Source organism: Lonchura striata, chromosome 4 (assembly GCF_050655825.1).
Source record: "Lonchura striata isolate lonStrDom1 chromosome 4, ASM5065582v1, whole genome shotgun sequence".
NCBI lineage: Eukaryota > Metazoa > Chordata > Aves > Passeriformes > Estrildidae > Lonchura > Lonchura striata.
The window spans coordinates 43,286,933-43,310,281 of record NC_140706.1 but is presented as its reverse complement, the minus strand read 5'-3'; the positions used below and the strand labels follow the sequence as shown (position 1 = coordinate 43,310,281).

Sequence of the window (23,349 nt, the reverse complement as noted above, 5' to 3'; positions counted from 1 at the left end):
TACATAGGGTTTACTGTGTAAGTACAGTACTTTTATTGCTGTGCACTGCAGTTACTCTCAAGTGCTACACAAAGAATGCTAAGTAATACTATTTTTAACTGGATTCAGATTAGTGGTATTGCAGACAAGTGTTTTAACTACTTGAACAAACTGACAAAATGCAAAAGGGCAAACTGTTAAGTCCTGTGACCATTTATAGTGCACTTCTTGATAGAAGCCCAGTATAACCAATGCAGAGGATGCAGAAACTATGAACTGTCAGCTCTCATAACGGAAATATTTTTACTCTCAAGGATCACAGAACACATTTTAAAGATGTTTTGTTAACTCTAATGTACAATTAAGGAGGGGAAGAAATGAGTTCAAACAAGGAGAAGGTCAATATTAAAGTCAGGTCAATGTCTGAACGGCCCAGTCATACACTCGTCCAAAAAAAAGGGTGGCATTGATATATTACCAAGTCAATAATCTGGAAGAAAATAGTAGCTCATGTTCTAAAGCACATCAAACTAAGCTCTGAAAATGCAGTACTAAATAATTCAATGCATTACTTATTAAATGAAAAGTAGAATTTTTTAAAAATAAAACTTAAAGTTGTATAAAGACTTCGTGTTAAAACTCCTATTTTGCATAAAAATACTTTTTCGGTTGTTGTTATATTTAATAAAAGAAAAAATCCAGAAAACAGAAGTATTGACTCTCTCATCTGTTGATATGAAGAATTAGATTGGATTTTACTATTGGATTTTTTCAGTGTGCAGAATTTATATGCAACCCCTGTGCGTTAGCATGGAAGGAACCCAATATGGTAATGGCTGGGAGGTACGTGCAGGCTTTGAGTGCTGCAAGGCATGGGACTAAAGGTGGAGCTCTCATATTTTCCACTATCAGCAACCATCATACTGACAACTATTAGTTTCAGAATACAAGATACAAGACTGATGATAATCTTAGCTGGTAAAACATAAATTTACAGCATTTCTAAATTTTCTCCTTAGTCCTCATGCTTAAAGAAAAGTAGATGCTGAACACCTTTCTAAACACTCCTATAACTAAAACATTAAACTGACTGATTGAGCGGGGTGTAGGACAGGACAAATGAGATAATTCAGGTCATTTTGGAACAGTGCAAAATCTTGAGAAAACTGCTTTAGATTTTGGTTGGTTTACTTTGGGGATTTTTTTGTACCTGTGAGAAGTTACTGTATGATCCTATTTCTTAATACAGAAAATACACACATAAGACATCAGCATTCAAGTTCCAACAGTACACCATACTTACACAGCCACAAAAGGACTTGCAAAGCGTATCTACTAAACTTATCTTCTACACTGCATACTATGCTTTTTCCAAGACAAAGGAACTAAAACTATCCAAACATATTCCAAATGCTTCTTTTCAAACAAACAGTTCCCAAATCATATTTAAAAATTTAAAACACTCTATTAAAATACAGAAACTCACTTTATCACTTTCAACATTAGGAAATGTTCCTATTTTGTGTTCAGCAAACACATAAGCATAATATCTAATTTCAGAAAAAATAGTTTCCTGAAATGCACATGATCCAATATTAAACAGTTGTGTGTGTGTATATATATATATATATATGCATTCTAAATTTTGCACTGTTGCAGACCGACATTAGATTGCTGCCTTCAACGTATGCCATGTACATTTTACATATAAGAAACATTTTAAGATATTGCAAACAACATAATATGAAAAAAAATAAAACCTTCCAGGGTGACCTTGTCAAATTTAAATTTTATCTGTGATTTGACTAAGTTTGCTAAAAAGTACTAAGTTGACATTCAAAGAAAGCAAGCATATTTAACACAGGATGGGCTTGACTTTAAAACTTGCATCAGTAAACTGAAACACTATTTATTCAGCAGCAAGAGAAAATGCATACAAATGTATTTTAAGAGACACTTAATTCATACAGTTCCTGAAGCTGTAGTATAAGACCCGTGATAGTTTGTCAGGCTAGGATTGTCTATATATAAACTATATCGCAACCTCCACATAGTAACATGCTATTTTTATTTTATGTAACAGTAAAAAATGTTATCTCCCTTACTGAGTTACAAAAGTATTAAAATCGTATTTCAAGAATTCTTACTAAAAATGTTTAAATATTAATTAGATTAACAATTCTAAATTCTCTAATTTAATATTCAACTAGTCGCATGGCAGTACAATTCAGCACTGAGTTCAATGAATTATACCCCAAACTACCTTCATGACCTAAAAGACTGAATAACAGTAAAATATATTTATGAGTGCACCTATTTTGTACAGCATTTGTTTTCACCTACATGGTTTACAGCTGTAAAAGAATCCCTGACATGTTCCTTTAAATGAGTAATAGCTAAGACAACATGTAAAGGTTTTAATTAAATTAAAGCACATGAATTGATGAAACAAATTACCAAAGAGCTCCTCTACGGCACCCCGAGTGAATTGATAATAACAGATGTAAGTACTTCCTCATGGAATGAATGCACCATGACAAAGCACTGAGCTCCAAGCCAAGTGGTGAAAATCCAGGTTTTAAAGACTTTTACACTTACCCGCCTACGGCAGAAGGGCAAGCCCTGCGCAATGATGCTGATGCTAAATATCTTCATCACGGTTTGGTGTGGTAGAGGTTCTTTGGCACTTTTAAGATGATCAACAGGAACCAAGCCATGGTTGGTGGCAGTTTTCCCAGGCTTGGACATTTTATCGTTCTTACTTTGTCAAGTCTACTAACACTGCAAGAACATTGCTAAAAAATTTGCTTCAAAGTTGCGTGATTTTTTTTTTTCTTTTTTAAGTTTCAGACTGGTGAATCGGCTCCCCACAGCCTGCTGCCCCTGCCTCTCAACCTTCTCCTGCCAAGTGTCCTGACCTGTCTGCTGCACAGTGAACTGCAAGCTATCCTAGTATAGACAGGAATTAAACCACCAAGGGGCAGGCAGACTGCTCCTGTCAGTCAAACAGCTGGTGGACCTCCCCTGCAATGTCAGAAGAGCCCTTCTCCAAAAAGGGATCTGCAGATTGAAAAAGAAGAAAATCATGACTGCCTGGAGTTTTGATAAACACAGTCACTTACACCTGCACTTTAAAGGAAGAATTTTCTTTTAATTTTGTTTTGTTTTTAACAAGTAGCTATTATGCTTTCAGGAGAGGAATCAAAGGAGATTGCAACCTTCAGAGGGTAACAGTGTTGCTGCAGGATCAATTTTATCACTCTCTGAGCAGATTTCTTCTGGACTGTCAATAAAATTAAATGAAAAACTGATCTGGACTTTGCTGTTCCTCAACTAAAGTCCCTAAAAACATAATATATTGTCCAAAAGTTAAAAAAAAATAAAAATGGATTTTAAAAAATGGAAAAAAATTAGCATCTCCTAAAAATTGGTACAAAACTAACTCATTTAGTAAAAGTAGATGCTACATTGTGATTTTTAATTCCTTCCTCCTGGCCTTCCTTACCTAAGTACAGGTACTCCAGTTGGTCCCTCCTCCTCCCTCCTTGCCACCATACAGGGAGCAGCATCCAGGTGGCTTTGGCTCTAAGGAAGCAATGGTACAATATTTTTCCCTCTTCTGGCCAGCTCATTTCCCATGAGTTTGGGTACCAGTTTGCTCAGGCCTATCCATCACATCAGTGGAAAGTAGGAGGGCTCTTCCTCCAAGAACACAGCATCTCTTGAGAGATGTGGGGAGAGGTCTGCCTGCCCTTAGCAACCAACCTAAGGCCCATTTCTCGGGAAAAAAGTTCTTACTCCACTGAACAAAGCCACAAAGCAATGTCTATTACCCAGATTTTCCACAATTAGTTTACTTTCATTTTGAATACTTTCTTGATCAAATTAGCTTTCCTAAAATGTCTCCATATATACCCACAATCCCCTTCCGGTGCCTATACTCAGACACGTCTTAAAAACATTTTCATATTTTGAAAACATTTCTGAGCAAAACTAAGTGGCAAGAAACAAAAGTGTGTGAAAATGTCTTATGAAACTGCTGATAAGAGATGCAGAAAACCATCAAGGCTCTTGTAGAACTGAGTCAGTACAGTCAAAAACACAGTGAATAAATAACCATTAAGAAATCTTACAAGTCACTTTATGCACAAACTTGCAAAGATAATTAACTGTATAATTATGTAAGGGCAAAAGAGGGAGTGCAGTAATGCTTTAATGCTTGGAGCACAACAATGTAACTTGACAAAAGACAGAATTAAAATATGACTCTATTAGCATTTCCACTTAGCCCTTTGTTTCCCCTTAAAAAAGCAAGCTGTAAGCATGTCTCATTTGCATATACAGGGCCTCCCTGACCAAACATTTGCATGTGGAAAGTTTTTTATGAAAAAAAAAAAAAGGGAAAAAAAAAAAAACCCTAACATTTCTTTGACAGTATAAATACATTACAGTAAGCACCTACTTATAACACAATATTTTTCTCAGACAAACAAGACAATCCTTATTTCGTTACAGATGTTGCATACAGAAAAGCTGTGACAGAATGCTGGGTAGCACGGTATTTTCTTGCACAGATGGCTGGGTTTTTTTCTTTTCTACCATCCCATTCATTTGTTATTCGAAAGCACAGTTAGACATAAATTTTCTTCTAAAAGACTCTTTACATTTCCTACTTCATACTTCCTGCTAAAACTCCAAGGAACAGTTTACCATTAGCCTGTACACAGCAGTAATGGCATTACTTCATAACTTCATTCTGAATTATTTCATATTTTATATAAACACTAGGCTTTCACTTGACTGGAATGCTTCAGAATAAGTGTTTCAGAATCAAATATGTTTTATTCAAATAAGAAAATCTCAGTTGTGCCAACAAAGTGTGAAATTTACCAAAATGTAATATATAATGTAATTATAAAAACATAATTTGAGAACAGATCAAGATCAGATACAAAATTCTGTACAAAGCAAGCCTTAATTTCTTCTTTAATAAATAATCAATATTTTGTTTAGTTGCATATGGAATTCTCTGGGTGCATTGAGAGAAACCAAACTGCTGAAACTGCTGAATTAAATTCAGTTTTAAGAGTATTTCGTTGCACAATTGCTGAAAGAATTTGACAGTGTGCCAGACCACCAACTGTTATTAGCTGATAGAAGAGCCCAGCATCTTACTACTTTACAGGCTTATTCCCCCCCGCTCTTTTTTTGAAAAATATTAGCTCATAACATGAGTGCAAAACAGGAATATAACTTGGCCCATTTATAGATTTGTATACAGCTGGAGAGTAAACAAGATTCAAGTATTGCATTCTCCAAGCACTGCTCACCACACCAGTTCCAGTCACAGGTTATTCTCACACCTCTGAAAACACAAAACTCGGGATTGACAGCCCTTCTTCTTTTGTGGTTTGAGATAAAGTCCCAGTGGCACACTGTTTTTTCCCCAGGAATTTCCAAACTATTCTAGAGCATTCCACAGGGACACACTTCTAGTTTAAAAAAAAGGATCATTATTATCATAATTAGTGTAGTCACATTTCAGTAGATAGAGCCATGGCAAAATAAGGCACTTTTTTTAGTCCAATGTGAAATTACAAAGCTAAATTTCATACTTAACCACAGCAATCAGAAAAAAAATTTTAGTTTTTACCTGTGTCTATTTCCCCCTGCTTTTTTATCACTGTCCCCCAGAAAAAAAAAAAAAATTGCATTAGCAGATGAGATCTTGTCCCAATTTTACTTCCACTTATCATCACTCTAGTTTTTAGCCTTGTATTTGCTACACACTGCTGACTGGAAGTATCACTGTCTTACAGTAATGTTTAGAGATCCCAAGCTAATGCTGGAAAGTTATAAACCTTTAATAAGGGAAAGTCCTTAGCCAAAAAATAAAACACAGTCTTCAGTTAAGTTAAGAGAGAAGACAAAAATGGTGAAGGCTATCTTGGAAGTCAGAAATACATTGCATGTAGTACATATTATTTATTTTTGTATTTGTATTATAAATGCAATTCTAATTTAAGCTTCAAATGTAAAGCTTAAACAGCCACTCTATCACTTTTATCTTTAAAGTGTGTACTTTTGCGTTATATGGGATGAGAACATGTATAAACTTGACAAACGTGAAATTATGAAAATTTGAGCTTTAATGCCTTGTAATACATTTACTAACATTCTGCTTCTAAATATAGTTGGGCTGATTTCCAGTAGTGCTCTGAGTGCCTGCCTGTCATTTTAACCAGAAGATCACATTTGAAATGAAATCACATGAAAGTGCCTGTAAAACTAGTATTTTTAAACTCAAGGCTATCATGGACTTTCAACTAATTGTAAACATAAGAATCCAGAAGACTCTTGTTTCTTTTTGGCCAGTCCAGTGAAGAGATGCCTGTAAAATGAAATCATGTACAAAGCATCAATAATCTTTATACCTTCCAGTCAGAGTAACTCAAAGTCAGCTTTTTTGGAGCTGTTTACCAGGAAGCAAATATTACAAAATTAACTAGTTCGTTCAGTGTACTGAACTCAGGAAGGCCATAATTTTAAGACATGGATCTATGAAATTATCCCAGCACCAAAAACCAGTTCATGCAAACTTCACAGAGTTTTCTTCTAGAGTTGTTTTGCATACTAACATTACTGAAAAAAAACCCTAAACAAAATCATGACATTTTAATATGGTGATGGAGCAGTGTAAGACCTAGAGAGACCTGAATGAAGAATTTGCAAGTATAGAAAAACTAAAATGCAGATAGCAGAACCCCAGACAGGGTCTCCACAGTTCCTAACATTGGTGAACAGCTGCCCTCAAATGGATAAAGCAGAGAACTGCAACATTGCAGAAGTCACCTCAAAATAATCGTACTAAGATAATAATCCTTTGAATATATTTTATAATTTATTTCCTAAAAAGATCTGTAGTAAGCTCTGGATAGCTGTAGCATACAGAATGCACTATAGTTTACATTATACCTAAGCCTTATTATTCATTTGCTATTCATGCTGGTCCCTGCGCAGGTCTAGAAAGACCGAGAACCACTTTGTCAGCAGAGCAAGGCAGCCTACATGACACTATTAGCAACTTACCCAGCGACTGTGGTCTCAAGTTTATTTATGTGAGGGATTTCTAATACCAATATACAAGCAGTTTTCAAATGACAGATTGTATATTAGCCTGCTTTGTGCAGATTAACAAATTGTATAGAGGCACTGCTGAACAGAAGCTAACTGCAACTGTATTACTGATGCTGGATAGAAAAAGAAAAAACCCTGTTGCTCTAAAATGACTCTGTCGTGGCCAAGTTTACCCAATACAAAAATCTGCACATATAAGAAAACATAATGAAGACTTCTGAAGAGGCTATGAAGATCAATGGGGAGGACAATTTTGATCTTATGACATCAAAATATCCTAAAAAGTGTACACTTGGATAGTATGCAAAAGGGGCAAAACAATTAGTAAAACATGCAAATTGATGGCTTTCTCCATAGTCCATGAAAAAACCTGCTGTAACACAAGCAACAGAAAGAACAAAATCTGGCTCCAGGTTAGATTATCATACAAGTTCAAATGGCACTTGAATTACACTGTAGCTTCTCCAGGACCTTATGGTCCCACAGTGTCGGGGCCCTACATGGAAGCATCCCTCTGAACAGTCCAGCCATAGCAAACATTTATTTCAGGCTTCTGTGTCACTATGAGTGTTGATTGATAAGTGGCTTCTATGGTGTAAAGGAAGGAACAAATATTGGCTGAACCTGTATACATGATCACAGCAAAACCCAATTCCACAAGGATTCAAAGATGCCTAAAGAGGTGATGGTCACCTTGTAGACTTCCTCCTCAGCAGTCTCTTCCATTTCCTACCTACCCTCTATTTATCTTGTAAATTTGTGTAATCTTAATCTTTTTGCCAAATCTTGTGAAAATTAGCCAAGAGATGCATAAACTCTGAAAAGGATGACAGATAATGACACATAAAAGTCTCAAATGCACAAGCTTTATTTTCTTCGGCAACAAAGCTTAAGAACACAGTGAAGAAGAATCCAGATTCTCTTAACTTGGACTACCTCAAATGATAATTCCTGGTCATAATTCTGGCTAACATCATATCAAAGCATGGTCATTTTAAACTGCTGTGTCTAATACAAAGCTACCTTACAATTTTTGTTGTGGAAGAGCAAGAAGGAGCTATGCCATTTATAACTCCTGGTGGAAAATGGTACAACTTGTATAATACTCCTATACTGAAAAAAAATTAAGAGGTTTCAAAAAAATATAGATAAGGACTATGGTAAAGCTGCTGTCTGGCAAAAGACTTCACACTGCACAAGATAGCATTCCCCAAAGTCCACTAATAGAGGCCAGGGAAGATGAAATATCAAGCATATCAGCAAAGGGGAGATCATCACATAAACATACCTACTACATATTTTTCATGCCTATGTGCATGCTCATAACTGTTTAAGCATCCTGGCATTTAAGTGTGAGTGCACAGAGAAATAAAATGAGACTCAAATTTGACCTACTGGATTTCAATACATTCGTATGAGGAGCCCAGCAGCAAGTCAGACTAACCAATACCAAGAGTTCACTACTCTCAGTTTCTAATTGGAAATATCAGTTCAAGCGAGTTTAATGAATGCCACTCTGTAACAAAATACGATCTCTACTAGATCTGCTCAATCCCACAGGTGATCCTCTTTATAGCCAAAAGGAAACAAAAACGTCCAATGGAGAATATAGAAGGGAAAAGAAGCATTTCCCCCTTCTATCTTTGGCCAGTTTTTCAACAAACTCTTCAATAAACTGTCAGTAAAATTTGTCAGGCTTGTGAGCTCTGAAATAACTCCACTAAGTAGGAAACCAAAAAGTTCTCAACTTTTGTTGTTGCTACGTCATTTTTCCACTAGATTAGCAACTGTAAACAGCTCACAAAGCAGCCAGATGCATGAAAAGACAAACAGTGTTTAGAAGTGGAGAGGAGTCAAGACCTCCACCTTTGGGCAAGCATGGATCCCTTAGCAAGTGATACTGGTCCCAAAAAGATGACAAATTTCCAGACATCTCAAGAAGAGCAGAATTCCATCTCAAAAAAAAGGGAGGGGAACTTGCAGGTACATGCAGCTGTAGGCAGGGAATGTGCCCTCAGTCACAACAGTACTACACAATAGAGAACATTTGCATTCACAGCAGGTAATTTTTTGTCACAGAGTGTTTATAAAAACAATACAGACTGCCTAGTAAAATATATATTGACAAGACTATATAGTATCAATACTAATGCTGTTGTCATAACATTAAAAAAAATACTTAACCATAAGCATCTAAACAAAATAATGCCCACCTTACATAACCATTTTAAACTGGAGGACTCTATTATCTGGCTTTACGAGTCCCCTAATTTTATCACTATATTTACCATACTATCATGTCTTGTCAGTATCACTTTTTTTTTAAACTGTCTTTAAAGCATGTGTCTTCATTTCTCCAGCGAATATTTCAGAAAACATTCCAGGTATGCAACAGAAATCCAGATGCATCATCTTGCATTTTATAAATATTCCAGAAATGTCTGTCCAGTTCTCACTGGCTATACATGATTTGTTGGATAAGCAAGTTTAACTCTTTAGTCTAGTCAGTGTTGCAACAGCTGTTAAAAAGAATTTCTACAGCTGCTCTGCAGGAATTTATTTGCTGACCACTTTTTTATGCTGGTTTTGCACCTTTAAATAAAGCTGAGACAAGAATTAAGAACTGCAACAGGTAGAGAAGTCATGCAATATTTAACACTGGATTAAAATGCAAGTCAAATTCCCAGCTGAGGATAAGCTGGGGGAAGGGAAAGCAGGTGGTTTTTTACTAAGGTGGCTGCTTTTATGAAAAGGGAAGATAGGAAACTGAAAAATTGTTTTTCATACTGCAAAATTCAGCTTTTCTTATCATTATATCATGCGTCCATGTAAAATGCAACATTTTAAATGATAAATTCTCTACTTACATACCTACACACACAAAAATGCACACAAAGTAGTACCAAAATACGTCAAACATATTTATCAGTTTCTAAATAATGTACAGAAAGTACTAACAAAAATAAGGTTTGGACTTAGACCTTTCTATATATTAAGTGGGAACAAGAAAAATCCCCAAAAATATCAAAAAAGCATTAAAAATATTTCCACCACCTTTTACACACTTATATAATTTTTTTTCTTCCATAGCAGAATTCTGTCCCAACACTGTTTATTCAGCATTAAAAAAAAAGTCCCGACAACGCTCTGCGGATTAGCTACACTGACAACTGCCAAAATAAAAGGCTGAACAGTGCAAAGTATTATAGTTTATATGCTTAGAACAAAATTGTTTTCAAGGCCTCTTTGGATACGAGACTATTTTTCTTACCAGCATTGTAAAATACACATAAATCTAACAAATGCAACAACTGATTGTTACAATGGCATTCATTTGATAGCACCAAATTAAGCTACATAATCCTTTTCAGCTGGTATCAGCATACTGCAAAGGGGTGTGAGGTTATTTATAAAGCTCAAGATATGTGAAGTAAAGAATTCTTAGAGCACAGAAAAAAGCAGGTAGTTTGAAGAAGGGCTGGCATTCTTGATTGGTATGGTTGACCAAATCCAGCTCTGAGCTTACTGGCATTCTGATACTAAACCCTGCCAAGAAAGACATGAAGTGCACCAGCACCAAATTGTGATTGGCACAGTGTGGGAAGAGTCAGTCTGTCACCAGCCTGTCCTCCAAAACACACACACGGGATACCTGCACACACAGGGCACAGCACATTGCTCTAAGGCATGGCATACTAGTGGTCTACACCAAAGCCAAAAACTGTGCAGAAGGGTAAGTGCCTCTGAGTACCAGCAGAAAGTGTCCTTGCTGTAGATGAAGTCCAGCTTAAAAGTCGAGGGACAACATTATTGCATTTGGCAAGAACAACTGATGCATATTGAATGATTTTTGGTTTGATTTCTTCCATTTAGCTGTGTCACTTCTGCTTTCTTTATTTTTACATATTCATTTTAATTAATTCAATTATTCTCTGCATATTTTAGAAAATCTCACCAAGGTATCACAGCTGAAGGAATTATGACATTGGCAAAAAGAGTATTTATTATTTGTTGTCTTTATTTTTTTTAGTACTCAATATTTTCGGGCCAATAATGCTCATGGTAGCTGCTATCCTTAAGGGACACTCCATGAGTTAAATGAGAAGAACAAAGGGTCTCCTGCCTACTGTGAAACATTGACTGAGAGAATGAGATTTGCACTTACAGGAAATGTTGCTAATACTTTACTTGAAAGAAGTGATGACTTCTGATGATGAATTAGGTGGAATTTATCCCTGCTGGCAATCCATGGCGATAAGTACATTTTCCACTTCACAGAGGGGCCAGGGATTGAACAAATGTATTAAAATTTTATAAGCATTAACTGAGTAATATGTCATGACACAGCTGAAAAGTATAGCCAGTGTCTTCCAAGACTGAATTACACTGAGTATTACTAAAATTCACAGTTCACTCCTTTTACATTATGCAATATTCTCAGGTAGTAAAGTCAATAGAAAAATATCACCTTTTAGTAAGAACAAAGATTTTTAAAAGCCAGGTTTTACAGAGAAATAGTTTGGGCCACCTTGATTTGGAATAGAAATCTGTGCTTTTTTAGTAATTGTGTCCTTCTCAGATCCTCTCCCTCTTCCCAATTCTTGTTACAAACTAAAGAAATAAATTTAAAAATAGCAAGAAATGTGAAAAAGAGAAATGAGACAGAAGATGCTCAACATCAATGCCTTCCACTTGTATTTCACCGATTATTATCAAGATACCTATCTATGCACTAGAACTAATTATTTTCTCCTTTAAAATCTCAATACCACTTAACTATATGTAATGTTACATCAAAGGCTGTACCATACAGAGTCAAGACATATGAAGATTTTTAACATAAACACATTTTATAATAATTTGGTGAATTCCTGAACTTGTTTGGCCAAGGGAGAATGGCCAGAAATCTCACAAATTTTGCATGGAGTTTAGACAGCATCTTCATTAACCACACTATGGAAAAAAAGGGAGAAGATGCTTGTGAAAAAACAAACCATTTATAGAAACACCTGTTCTAGGTTTTACAGGGATTTTTATAATAGAAATTTCACCAATAAACCAAACTGGAAAACATTCACATAAACAAAACATAACAGCTCATCAATAAATCTGCACAAAATGCACAGTATATCATTACTACTACACAAGCACAGCTGCCTGCACAGATCAGACACCATGCACTAGCAAAGAACAGTTCATGTGTCAAAAATCATCCTTTGTGGATGGACATTAGATGCTGTCTGTTCAAACATTTGCTGAGACAGCTTGGAAATTTTGTTTTTAAGCATTTTGCTTGCTCAGAAATCATTAAACTAGCAGAGAAATTGATATTGTGTGTTTTCTCTCCTTATACTCAAGAATTTATAAAGTTATGTAAATTCTTTCACTGTGCACAGCTTGCTGAATAGCCACATGTTCTCCAGATAATGAAAAGTCTCCTACAGAAATAAAGGATATACTGTTATCTGAAAAATAGCTCTGAGTGAGAAACATACCACGAAAAAATTTTAGTCCTGCAGCAGGTATTAAACTTAGTTTTGATCCTCAGAGCAATTTCTAGTCCTCCAGTTCCTTAAGCTAATTTCAGATCCCATGATTTTATAAGTATAAGCATCAGCAAATGCAAGGTTACTAATCATAACCTGTTTGGTTTTTTTTTTTTTTAACATACACTTCAAATTCATAGCTAAAGAAATATTTAACAACCATTTGGGAAAGATGTGTCAACAAAACCAAAAACTAACTCACCATACTCCATACTTTGATTCACCATTTGCATTAAGTTTTATAACAGGTAATACCAACTTCAGTTAACCTTCAAAAGGAGAAGCAGCTTAAAACTGACAGGGCAACAGCATCCACTGATAAATGTTCATGAAAATACAGCTGTTTCACTACAGACTAGAAATATTTGGGCTACCGATCACATCAGGCAACAGCATGTGCCACATAGTCAAGAACAACAAAAGGAACAAATGGCATATTTAAGTGGGGCAGAGCTCCCAAATATATTTGTTAGACAAGTCACATATCCCAACAGAGTGAGTATACTGAAGGGATTCTGAAGCACATTGGCATGATTTCTATTTAGTAATATTGTTGTCATATAATTGGTGAGGTGAAATAGTACTACTACACATTTTTTTATTTCTTCCCTTTGGGAAAAAAAAAAAAAAAGCTCATTTTCAATTTGACAGTAAAGATGCAGAGCAAAAGTCACATGGGAGCTGAACCAACATTGATTTCAAAGTCTATGCAAAAGCATGGGACAACAAGATGCTGCTTCCAGTAGTTATCATGAAGGCATCAATTTAATTTATTCTACATAAAATAAACTGATATGAAAAGTTTGAGTAGCATATGCAAGTACCTCCCCAATATTTACCTTTAGGGAGCAATGCCTAAGCCAAGCAACCAAGGACAAACCAAAGGACAATTCAAAGGACAAGTATGTACCTTTAGTAATCACCACATTACTACAAATATAGCCCACATATCCATAAACAAACTTCATGATCCACTTACAGAGTAGGAAAAATTAGCAGGGCAGCAATTATGTACCACATTAGTTTTATGTACAAGTGAAGGTGTAGAAGAATTCTACTTAGAAAAGTATAGCTAAATCCCTACAAGCCTTGAGCAGCAAGTGAAATCATAAATTAATACAGCCAAGTAAAAGGAAGTAAACACAGGAAGTCAAGCACAGTATTAACACCGGAAGTAAAAAGTACTTTTCAAACAAAACACTGGTATTTGTAGAAAAGCATACTGCAGATTGGTAAAGTTGGAGAAGTAACTTTCTATCTACAGAGAAACAAAGAATCTGCATTCCTTCTGTGGATGCTTTAATATTTAACAAACTGCATCTAATGGCAGTTGTGTAACCTTTTCAAATGATCCTGCACGTGTGGAATAATTAGCACTAAACTCTGGGGTATATAAATGAGAAAGAAATCAAAGGTTAGAAGTGTTGATTTACATTAATCTCTGTGTATGAATATTTATAAAGTTATTACTGCCCAATAAAAAAAACAAAGCTCTGTATCAGAAAAGTAAGAAGAAAATATCTTTTAAAACAACAAAATTTGCTTGAAAATAACTAAACTGTCATGGTAATACAAAAGTAATTCTGACTGGCAGTTGTGAATCACAGAATTGTTGGAAGGGACCTCTGGACATCATCCAGTCCAATTCTCTGCTAAAGCAGGTTCACCTGGTGCAGGTTGCACAGGATCATGTCCAGGCAAGTTTTGAGTATTTCCATAGAAGGACACTCCACAGGCTCTTTGGACAACATGTTTCAGTGCTGTCACCCTCAAAGGAAAGTTTTTCCTCATTTCAAGATGTAACTTCCTGTGTTTCTGCTTGTGCTCATTGCCCCTTATCCTGCCACTGGGCAACACTGAAGAATGTGGCCCTAGTATCTGAACACCTGCTCTTAAAGTATTTGTATGCCTTGGCAAGATCCCCTTCAATTAAAAAAACAGAATCATAGGAAAAAGAAAGAAGGAAAAAAAAAAAGTCAACGCTTTTTTGTTGTCTCTTTTTTTCAACAATCAGAGCAATTTTTATGTGTAGCCTCTCTGACACAGCTTTAGCCAAGTTACAACTTAGTTTAAAACCCTTTAAAGCATTAACTGAAAGGCATGAAGAATCTACATACAATGCATGTGATCCTTGAAAAAAACAGTAGGTAAAAATATCAATCTTTTTGTAGTATGAAGTTTTTTCTGTTTCTCTTGTTTACTCAGATTAGAGAGCTATACATTGCATTCTCATCACACAAGCCATCTGAAAATAACTTTAATACTTGTTCTTTTAAAGGAAATATTCCTACATAATTTCCTATACTAGAAACATACTTCTTGACAAATAAAAAATATTGAGTCCTTTTGTTCCAGCTACATTTATTCCCTACACTTAAAACACATGCTTCAGACTTTTAGCTGCTGGAGTGAGGAAAACCTTTGCAAAGGAACACTGCACAAGCCTGCACAGGGAAGGCTGCAGCAAAGCAATAGCAGCCCCCTCTGCTGCTCACAGCAGAAAAATTATTAACACACACAAACCACCCTCCATCAACACACACTGCAACTTTTCCCTAATTCCATGTACTGCCTGTACAGTCACACAAATAAAAAAATCTGCTCCCAAGGATCAGCTTTCCGTAATCATCTTTGATTCCCCCTTATTCCCCTATCCTGCTTTTAGCCTATCAGTAATTCTCACAATAACTGCAGACTTTCACACTGGAGTCCTTTTCACTTCACATTTGCACAAAGTGCCCAGTGCAATCTTAGGCTTCCTCAGTTTAAAAATTAATGCTGTCTTTCCATCCAAAGCCAAAACCCTCTGAAAAAAATAAATCCTTCTTATCTCTGCGGCTCTACAAGCTTAGACCAGGCACCTTGCAGCAAAAAACTCTGTCACAGCCTGCACTATTTAAGAGCTGAAAGCTCTGTATAAAAGATTTGTTTCAGAACTGAAGAGATAGGTATTTAAGCTCCAAGGGGCAGGCTTTCCTGTGGTACATCCTCTTCCAGCTCCACCCAAATCAATCCAGCTTACCTGCAGTGTCTTCTCTCCCTCCACTCTTGCATGTCAATAAGCAATCAAGAAGAGGCACTCCTGAACAGCACCATTACTTACACACACCCTCTCCTGTGACTTGCAGCCAAATGGATACTATGGTATCAAGTTTGGTAGAGGATGCTGCAATCAAAGTACTGGTTTTACATGAAAATTAAACTGCTTCTCAGCCTTTACACTGTTGTTTATAATATATGTTAGGTATTAAATGTACCCATTAAAAAAAAATCTTATTACCTTTAGTAGTGAAGTAAATGCTAATATACGACAGCTTCTGAAAGGGTATCAAAGTGGTTTTTGTGATTGTAGATGCAATGATACAATAATTTTTCATCTTCATTTTACCTAATCTGTTTTCTGTTTCCTTGGAAGCTCTGCTAACCAACAAAACAATCACAACCCACAATTCTGCAGCAAGCAAACCTGCATCTGAAGAGGAGACTCATTAGGGAAGTAATCGGAGGGTTCTGCACGCACAAATGCCTGACCCCTTGTGAGAAGTCACCATCACAATCCAAATAGTTAACACAGAAGTAACATTTCACATTCATATAACCTAATTTGCTAAATTTTATAGAGCATCAATATAACAAAAGGAAAGAAATGTTTAAGTAAATTGCAAAGGTTCTTGTTGAACAGTGCCTGTTGCCCAGAAGGATAAAGCATCTCACATAAATGGGCTCAAACACTCCTTCAGAAATCCCTCCAGACAAGCAGAGCAGACGAAAGTGTTTTCTGAAACCTTGAGCAGGAAAATGGCTATGCACCAGCTAACAATCTTCCTGCTCCACCTGCTCACTTGGGTTTTAAAATTCAGGTCCTCACATAATACATTTCACTCCTGTTAGTCTGATATCAAGTGGCTATTTTGCCTACACCATAGAAATCTGTGACAATATTTGCTGGAAATAATGCATCTAATGCTTTTCATGAATTCATGTGTTTAATTTTTTTTAAAGTGGGTATTTCCTGAGGTGGCTCAATATTAGAGACATTTAATATTGAAAGTATTATGTAATGTTGAATTTTAGCTAAATAAAAACTAATTGAACAAAGTTAAAATTCCTAGGAGGTTGCATACAAGTGATCATGATTTTTTTCCCCACAAAATCAGTACCCATCAAACCCAAACCAAAGATGAATGAACCCATAAATTACTGTAGCTGTTTAGAAACAATTTCTAAGATAATCAAGAAGCAATGCTTCTGTAAATATAAAAAGTTTGTAGCAGCTCAAGAAAAACAACTCACCTTAATGGGAACCAAAAATATCAATTATAAATAAAATATTTAAGTATATTGAAGACATTCATATTTAAAAACTATGAAACTGAGTTACAAGAACAGTTATGCAAACAAAGACAAAAAACGGAACAAGTTAAAGATTGTATGTATTATGATCAAAATACTTTTAAGAATCAGAACAATCAAAATATTTCAGAAATACCAAATAAACCTATAGATTTACAGGAAGAAAACTTGGAAAAGTAAACCAAGTACAACCTAGATAACCGTGTGGTGAAACCAAGATGTCAGTACAAGAGAAAATAATGCAGTGATTGTCATTAAATAGAATTATAGCATTGATGACATTTTCTTCTACAAAATCATGCTCGTATCACCTCTGTCATAACCAACAATTTTGATAAACATAAAATATTGCCAGCATGATACATCTGCTAGTACTACAATTTGAAGAGTATGAGCCACTAGACAAACAATTTAAATCTCAAGTAAGCAAGAACAATAATTCATATGACCTATTTCATACTAGCAACTGCCAGTAATACATTCTTGTCCTTGCATTGCAACAGAATCCCACATGTAGAGGGATAAAAGCATTTAAATGTAGTTGCTATGAAATATGGGATGTAAGAACATTTCTTTGCTTATGCTGTGGTTAATTGTTACCCAACAGAACTCAATTAATACAAAGTCATCACAGAGCACTGGAAATGCATGCCACAATGCAATCAGTGAAAAAGCAGCACAAAGAACATGTTTTTGTCAGACTGCTATATATATTTACTTAACTCTCTTGTGCTATTTAGTATTTTTAAAACAGATATGGCAACATTTGACAAGACACTGATCAACTGAAGTAAAAATTAAAAAACAGTAAGGACCTGACATGTGAGAAAACTCCAGTCACTTTAATACAACTGAGCATTAGTTCTGTAGATACAAAGGACATGGGCCAACTTTACAGAATAGAAAGCTCTATGAAAAAGGCTTGCATCGTATTAGACAAATCAGTCAAACATGAAATCCCAATGCATGGAGTTATCTGATATATCAATAGGTAAATACAAATTTTAACTGTCCTTGGCACAGCTGCTAGTTTTAAGCGTACGTCTGATATCATAGAATCATTTAGGTTGGAAAAGATCTTTTAAGATCACCAAGTTCAGCTATCAATCTAACACTACTATAAGTCAGACACTAAAGTATGTCCCTAAGTGCTACATGTCTTTTAAATACTTTCAAGGATGTTAACTCAACCTTCTCCCTGAGGAGCCTGTTCCAGTGTTTGACAACCCTTTCCTGCAAGGAGTGTATCCTAATATCCAATCTAAATCTTGCTTATTGCAACTTCAGGTCAATTCCTCTTGTTTTGTCACTTGTTACCTGGGAGAAGAGGCCAACCTTCACCTGGCTACACCCTCCTTTCAGGTATTTGTAGAGTGATAAGGTCTCTCCTGAGCTAAACAACTCCAGCTCCCTCAGCTGCTCCTCACAGGACTTGTGCTCCAGACCCTTCACCAGCTCCACTGCCCTTCTCTGACTCAATGTCCTTCCTGTATTACGAGGCCCAGAACTGGACACAGGATTTGAGGTGGCCTCACCTGTGTGAGTACAGGAGGACAATCACTGCCTGGTCCTGCTGGCCACACCATTGCTGATCCAGGCCAGGATGCCACTGGCTGCCTTGGCCACCTGGGCACAGGCTGGCTCATGTTCAGCTGCACTCCAGCAGCACCCCCAGCTCCTTTTCTATTGCACAGCTTTCCAGCCACTCAGCCCAAGCCTGTAGCACTGTATGTAGCTGATGTGAGCCAAGAGCAGGATCTGGCATTTGGCCTTGTTAAGACTCATATACTTGGCCTTGACCCATCAATCCAGCCGTCCAGATCCCTCTATGGAGGCTTCCTACCCTCCAGCAGATCAACACTCCCAACCAACTTTATGTCACCTGCAAACTGACTAAGGGTGCACTCAATCCCCTCATCCAGATTGTTGATCAAGATATAAAGACATCTGTAATTCAAAGAGAAATGTTCCAACACCAAAGCACTCAGAGAAGTATCATAACAAGAACAAAAAATAGAAAAATATGCCCAAAGGACACACTGTCCTTATTATTTACATTTAAGAGATCTTTCAGGGAAGAACTTGATTGCTTAATGTATGGGGAGAAAAAAATACATTTGTTAAACAGCTCTTCAATACAAAATGAAAATAAAACAAAATTGTAACAGAAAAAGTCAAACAGGAAGAAGGCAGAGAAAATGTGGAGAAGTTTAAACACTGATGGTAACTAACACTATTAATCTAGGCTTGAGAGACACTTGCCCTACTGCACAGTTTCCTGTTTTCAAACAGTGGCATTTTTCAAAAAATAAGCTTTAGCTTGCACAGAAGCCTAATATTTTATGCAGCCTAATATTTTATGCAGAAAATCATGTAAGGTAACCACAAGGATCCTTCTGGATTCCTGTGTGGTGCTGGTGAATGCAATGAAGTCCCTCCTGAACCACCAGCCTTCTCATTTCAAGTGCCCACGCCCTTTACTCATAACATTTTCACAACATTATGGGAGTAATTATATCAGTTAATTGCACAGGGCAGTAGTATGAGGCAAATATTTTTATATATTTTATATATATCTATTAGAACACAGCATGCTTGCTGCTACTAAGATGACAAGCAGCAAGCACAAGCAGGGTACACTGTGGTGTTATGGGGGAAATATGACATTTCCTTCCTTAGCCACACAGAATTCTTCAGGTCAACAAACGAAGTCAGATTAGAGAAAGACTTTATTCAGTAGCTTATGAGTAAATGAAGAAAAAGTAAAAGGACAAAGAACAGAGATATTAAAAAACTAAGATGAGCTGTACAACACCTACAGTAGTAGCAGTTTTGTTCAGTCTCACTATTATCTCTTGGTTTTTGGTAGTGGTAAAAGTGTGCTGCCCATATGTACAAGCAGAACAAACTGTGTTGCATCAGGAATGCTTCTCAGGAGCCAGGTTTACATGTGACACACAGACATGAAGTAGGGCATTCAGCCATCACTGGCTGTAATGGTGGCACAAAGCAAGTTTCAGAGTACAGCACACAGCAAGGTAATTCAGCCAGTGTTAGGAGAACTGTAATTGACTACAAACGCTGAGAAACATGTCTGAAAAGCTAAGAATAAGTGCACCAGGTTCAAGTCTCCTAGGATGACTCTATCCTCAACAGGAAGAAGCAGAAATCACTTGTAAATATAGCTAACAAGTCTACTAACACTCCCTTTTCTTCTCAAAAGCAGCATATTAATTAATCGTGCTTATTTTTACTTTGGTAATTCATGCTCTCACAGATGTACTTCCACAACACTTCATAACACAGAATGTGTTCTTCTGGTTAAATATTGGTTTATTAATGAATTGGTAACATTAATGTTGCATGTTGTCGGTTCTAATGTGTAACCATAGTGCTGAGCAGTGCCAGCTCAAGCAGCTTTCTAACCTGTGCTGATACTTAAGGCACACAGTTGAAATTTCCTAAAACAGAGCTGCACCATGAAAAAAAATCCAAGTATGGTTTACTACCTGACTGCCCAACAATTCTTGCAGAAGCACGGCCTGGGTCAGAGCAGAGACAAAAATGGCCAGCCCTGCATTGAATATGCGGAGCAACTATCAGACCACACAGAAATTTTGCATCTGTACAAAGATCTTTCAGACATCTTCCTTCAGGCTACACTGACTTGTTTCAGTTCATGTCAAATATGCCTCAAGAAAAGAAAGAAAAAGCTACATTCATTATTGAAGTCAATAAAAAATGATTCAGAACTGGCCACCACTGAAAATTATGCTCTGCTCTGTACATCATTTGAGTATAGTTACTTACAAAGCACTTCAACAAGTTTCCAATTCAGAGACTCAAAAACACAATTTTGAATATAAGAATTTTCTACATTAATTATTGTCCATGATGGATGCAAGTTGTTATATGATACTCAGTAAAACATACTAAATACAGGAAAACCAATGTGTTGAAAAGAAACCAAGGATTTCAGTAGTAAAATCCAATTCAATTATAAGAAATATGACAGTATTTCACTCCAAATTAGAAAGCATATACTTCAATATATGAAGAGTAGAGTTATAAATATAAAATTCTATAAAAAACTCATGTGAAAACATTACAACTTTTCAAAAATAAAATATGTTAAATGAGATACTTTAAACATGGAAGTGAATTGATTACTGTTGTTATTAACAAAAATATTGCTGTAGATTCCAGAAACAAATATTCACCCTATTTACCTGTTCAGGTGCATCTTCAAGACTGATTATCCATCTCTATAAGTTTATGCTCATAGTCAACCTGTTAACTTATGTTAGCTGACTTTTTTTGTGGTTATGTTTTATTTTACCTCAGGATTTAAATTTTTTTTGAAGTAAAATTCAAAACTTTGAGGAGCTTTTGTTTTTTGAAAGGTGAGAGGAGGCTAGGTGTTCTATTAACAATTAATGAGTAAGAAAAAGAAATCAGTCCATATACTTGGGAAGAACATCCTCCCAGAAGAACACTGGCCTACTCCTCTTTCTTACTAGTCAATACCACTGCTTTCATTATTTTGCTGCTCCTAAGAGTTAATGGAATGCCTCCTTCCCAAAGAACTTGGAAAATATAATGAACTACAAATGTACACTGCAGCCAATAATCCAGTAACTTCTTTTTAATCTGAAATGTTAGGTGATATAAGTAGAAATAAAAGTATGAAGATTGATTTCCAGATTCTTATTGCAAATCTGTAGTTTTCAACAACCAGCACACAGGTTCAAGGTCCTCACAAGCAGGCTACAATAAGACATTATGTAATGAATTCCAAACTGAATGACTGGCAATTGCACCTTTTTTAACCTGTATTTTGTCAAGGAACTCAGCAGACCACAGGAAGAATTTAATGTTTCTATAATATTTCACCCTACTTTTTCATTACAATGTTTTCACCTAAATGAACCAGATCTTGTCTGAGAACACAACACGGTGACGATTGCTTACCTTCCCTTCTAGCCCATTTGGAGAAGGAAAACAGCATAAATAACACCACAAAGGACTTATATAAAAATATTTGTAAAGAAACATCTTGGTATTTTGACCATGGTCATCAGAGTGCTATTCCTTAAAATATATAGGGATATTTGCTCATGTCAAATGCATGCAAATATTTTTATTATTAGCAGCTAACATAAATCCTTCATTGTGAGCTCTTTAGGATATAAAATGTTTGCTTCATTGTAAAACTTTAGTTTATGCTAAATATGCCATTTTTTTTCCAAAATCTAAAGTTAATGAGGATTAAGAGCATGAAAAAAGTCTTACCTTTGTCTTCATGTAGAATGGCGATGACTGGTGAATGGGCAAGTCCATGAGGCTATTGGAATTTGTGACACTATTACTGTTCGCATGTTCATCTTCTCTACTGCTGTCATCAGACTGATCAAAATCATCACTGTCCTGGTCCATTTCCTCCTCCTCTTCCACCTCCTCCTCTTGATCACCAGCATGTTCATCGTCATCCTCCTCTTGGTTACAAGTGGAATCTTCATCCACTGTAATAAGTCTATTATTATTTTCTTCTAACTGCTCTTGCTGAGACTCATGCCTGTCATCAAATCCAGGTTCTTCTCCTCCTATCTCCCCATTACTCCCAATGTGCTGCTCCTCTTGTTGTCGTCTTTGCTGCTGCTCCTCCTCTTCTACAACCCGATTCATCTGCTCCTCATCTACTTGGCTTGAGGAAGCATTACCTCGAAGAGATCCACCAGTTCGTCGCCTCTTGCTGCCCACAGAGAGCAGTTCCTGATTCATTTCCAAAAGCCAGCTTGCTACTTCTTGGACCTTGGCTAGGCTATCTGAAGATGCAAATGCTTTCACATTCTAAGGAGATAAAGAAAAGGTAGAAAATTACAAACATTACTTTTTTTATTCGATAAAGCAGTAAAAACTATTTAATTGTATTATTCCTGGCAACTAAAAACTTCCAGAAAACAAGGAATAATTTCTACTTGATACACAACTAGAAAAACAAAACAAAACAAAAAAAAACTTCAGACAACTTTCTAGCAAGAGAATTACTTGTTCTGTCAAAAGGTCTGATCATAGTCTCTCTAAGCACCAGTTTCAGCAAAAGTCAGAAGAACTAGTTGCCCTTGTAGAGAATCCACAAAAGCCATTAACATTCATGTTAACAGAAGATACAAATATGCAATATTACTTGTGAAAAATTGTACAGCTCATTTCAAAAAGCATTTATTTCCCCTCTCATTTGATTATTTGTATATTATTTGTATATTATTCAAAAAAATAAACTGCTTTTGGTCTTATGCAAAGACCAAAGAATATGCTTGAGAGCAGCCTATTT

The 23,349-nt window shown here is 36.1% G+C and overlaps 1 protein-coding gene across 5 annotated transcripts in view; it reads right to left on the bottom strand.

Moving 5' to 3' along the window:
* The window catches only part of FBXW7 (F-box and WD repeat domain containing 7), a 174,800-nt gene that overhangs the window by 75,705 nt on the left and 75,746 nt on the right, over window positions 1–23,349 (bottom strand). For 4 of the 5 annotated variants that reach the window (XM_021530198.4, XM_085578882.1, XM_085578879.1 and 1 more), the window contains exon 2: window positions 22,308–22,865. In XM_021530198.4, coding sequence (XP_021385873.1) covers window positions 22,308–22,796 — 489 coding nt within the window. In that variant the 5' untranslated portion in view covers window positions 22,797–22,865. Of the gene's footprint in view, window positions 1–2,577; window positions 22,866–23,349 lie in introns of those variants that run through there. The other variant, XM_085578883.1, reaches the window with a different exon arrangement.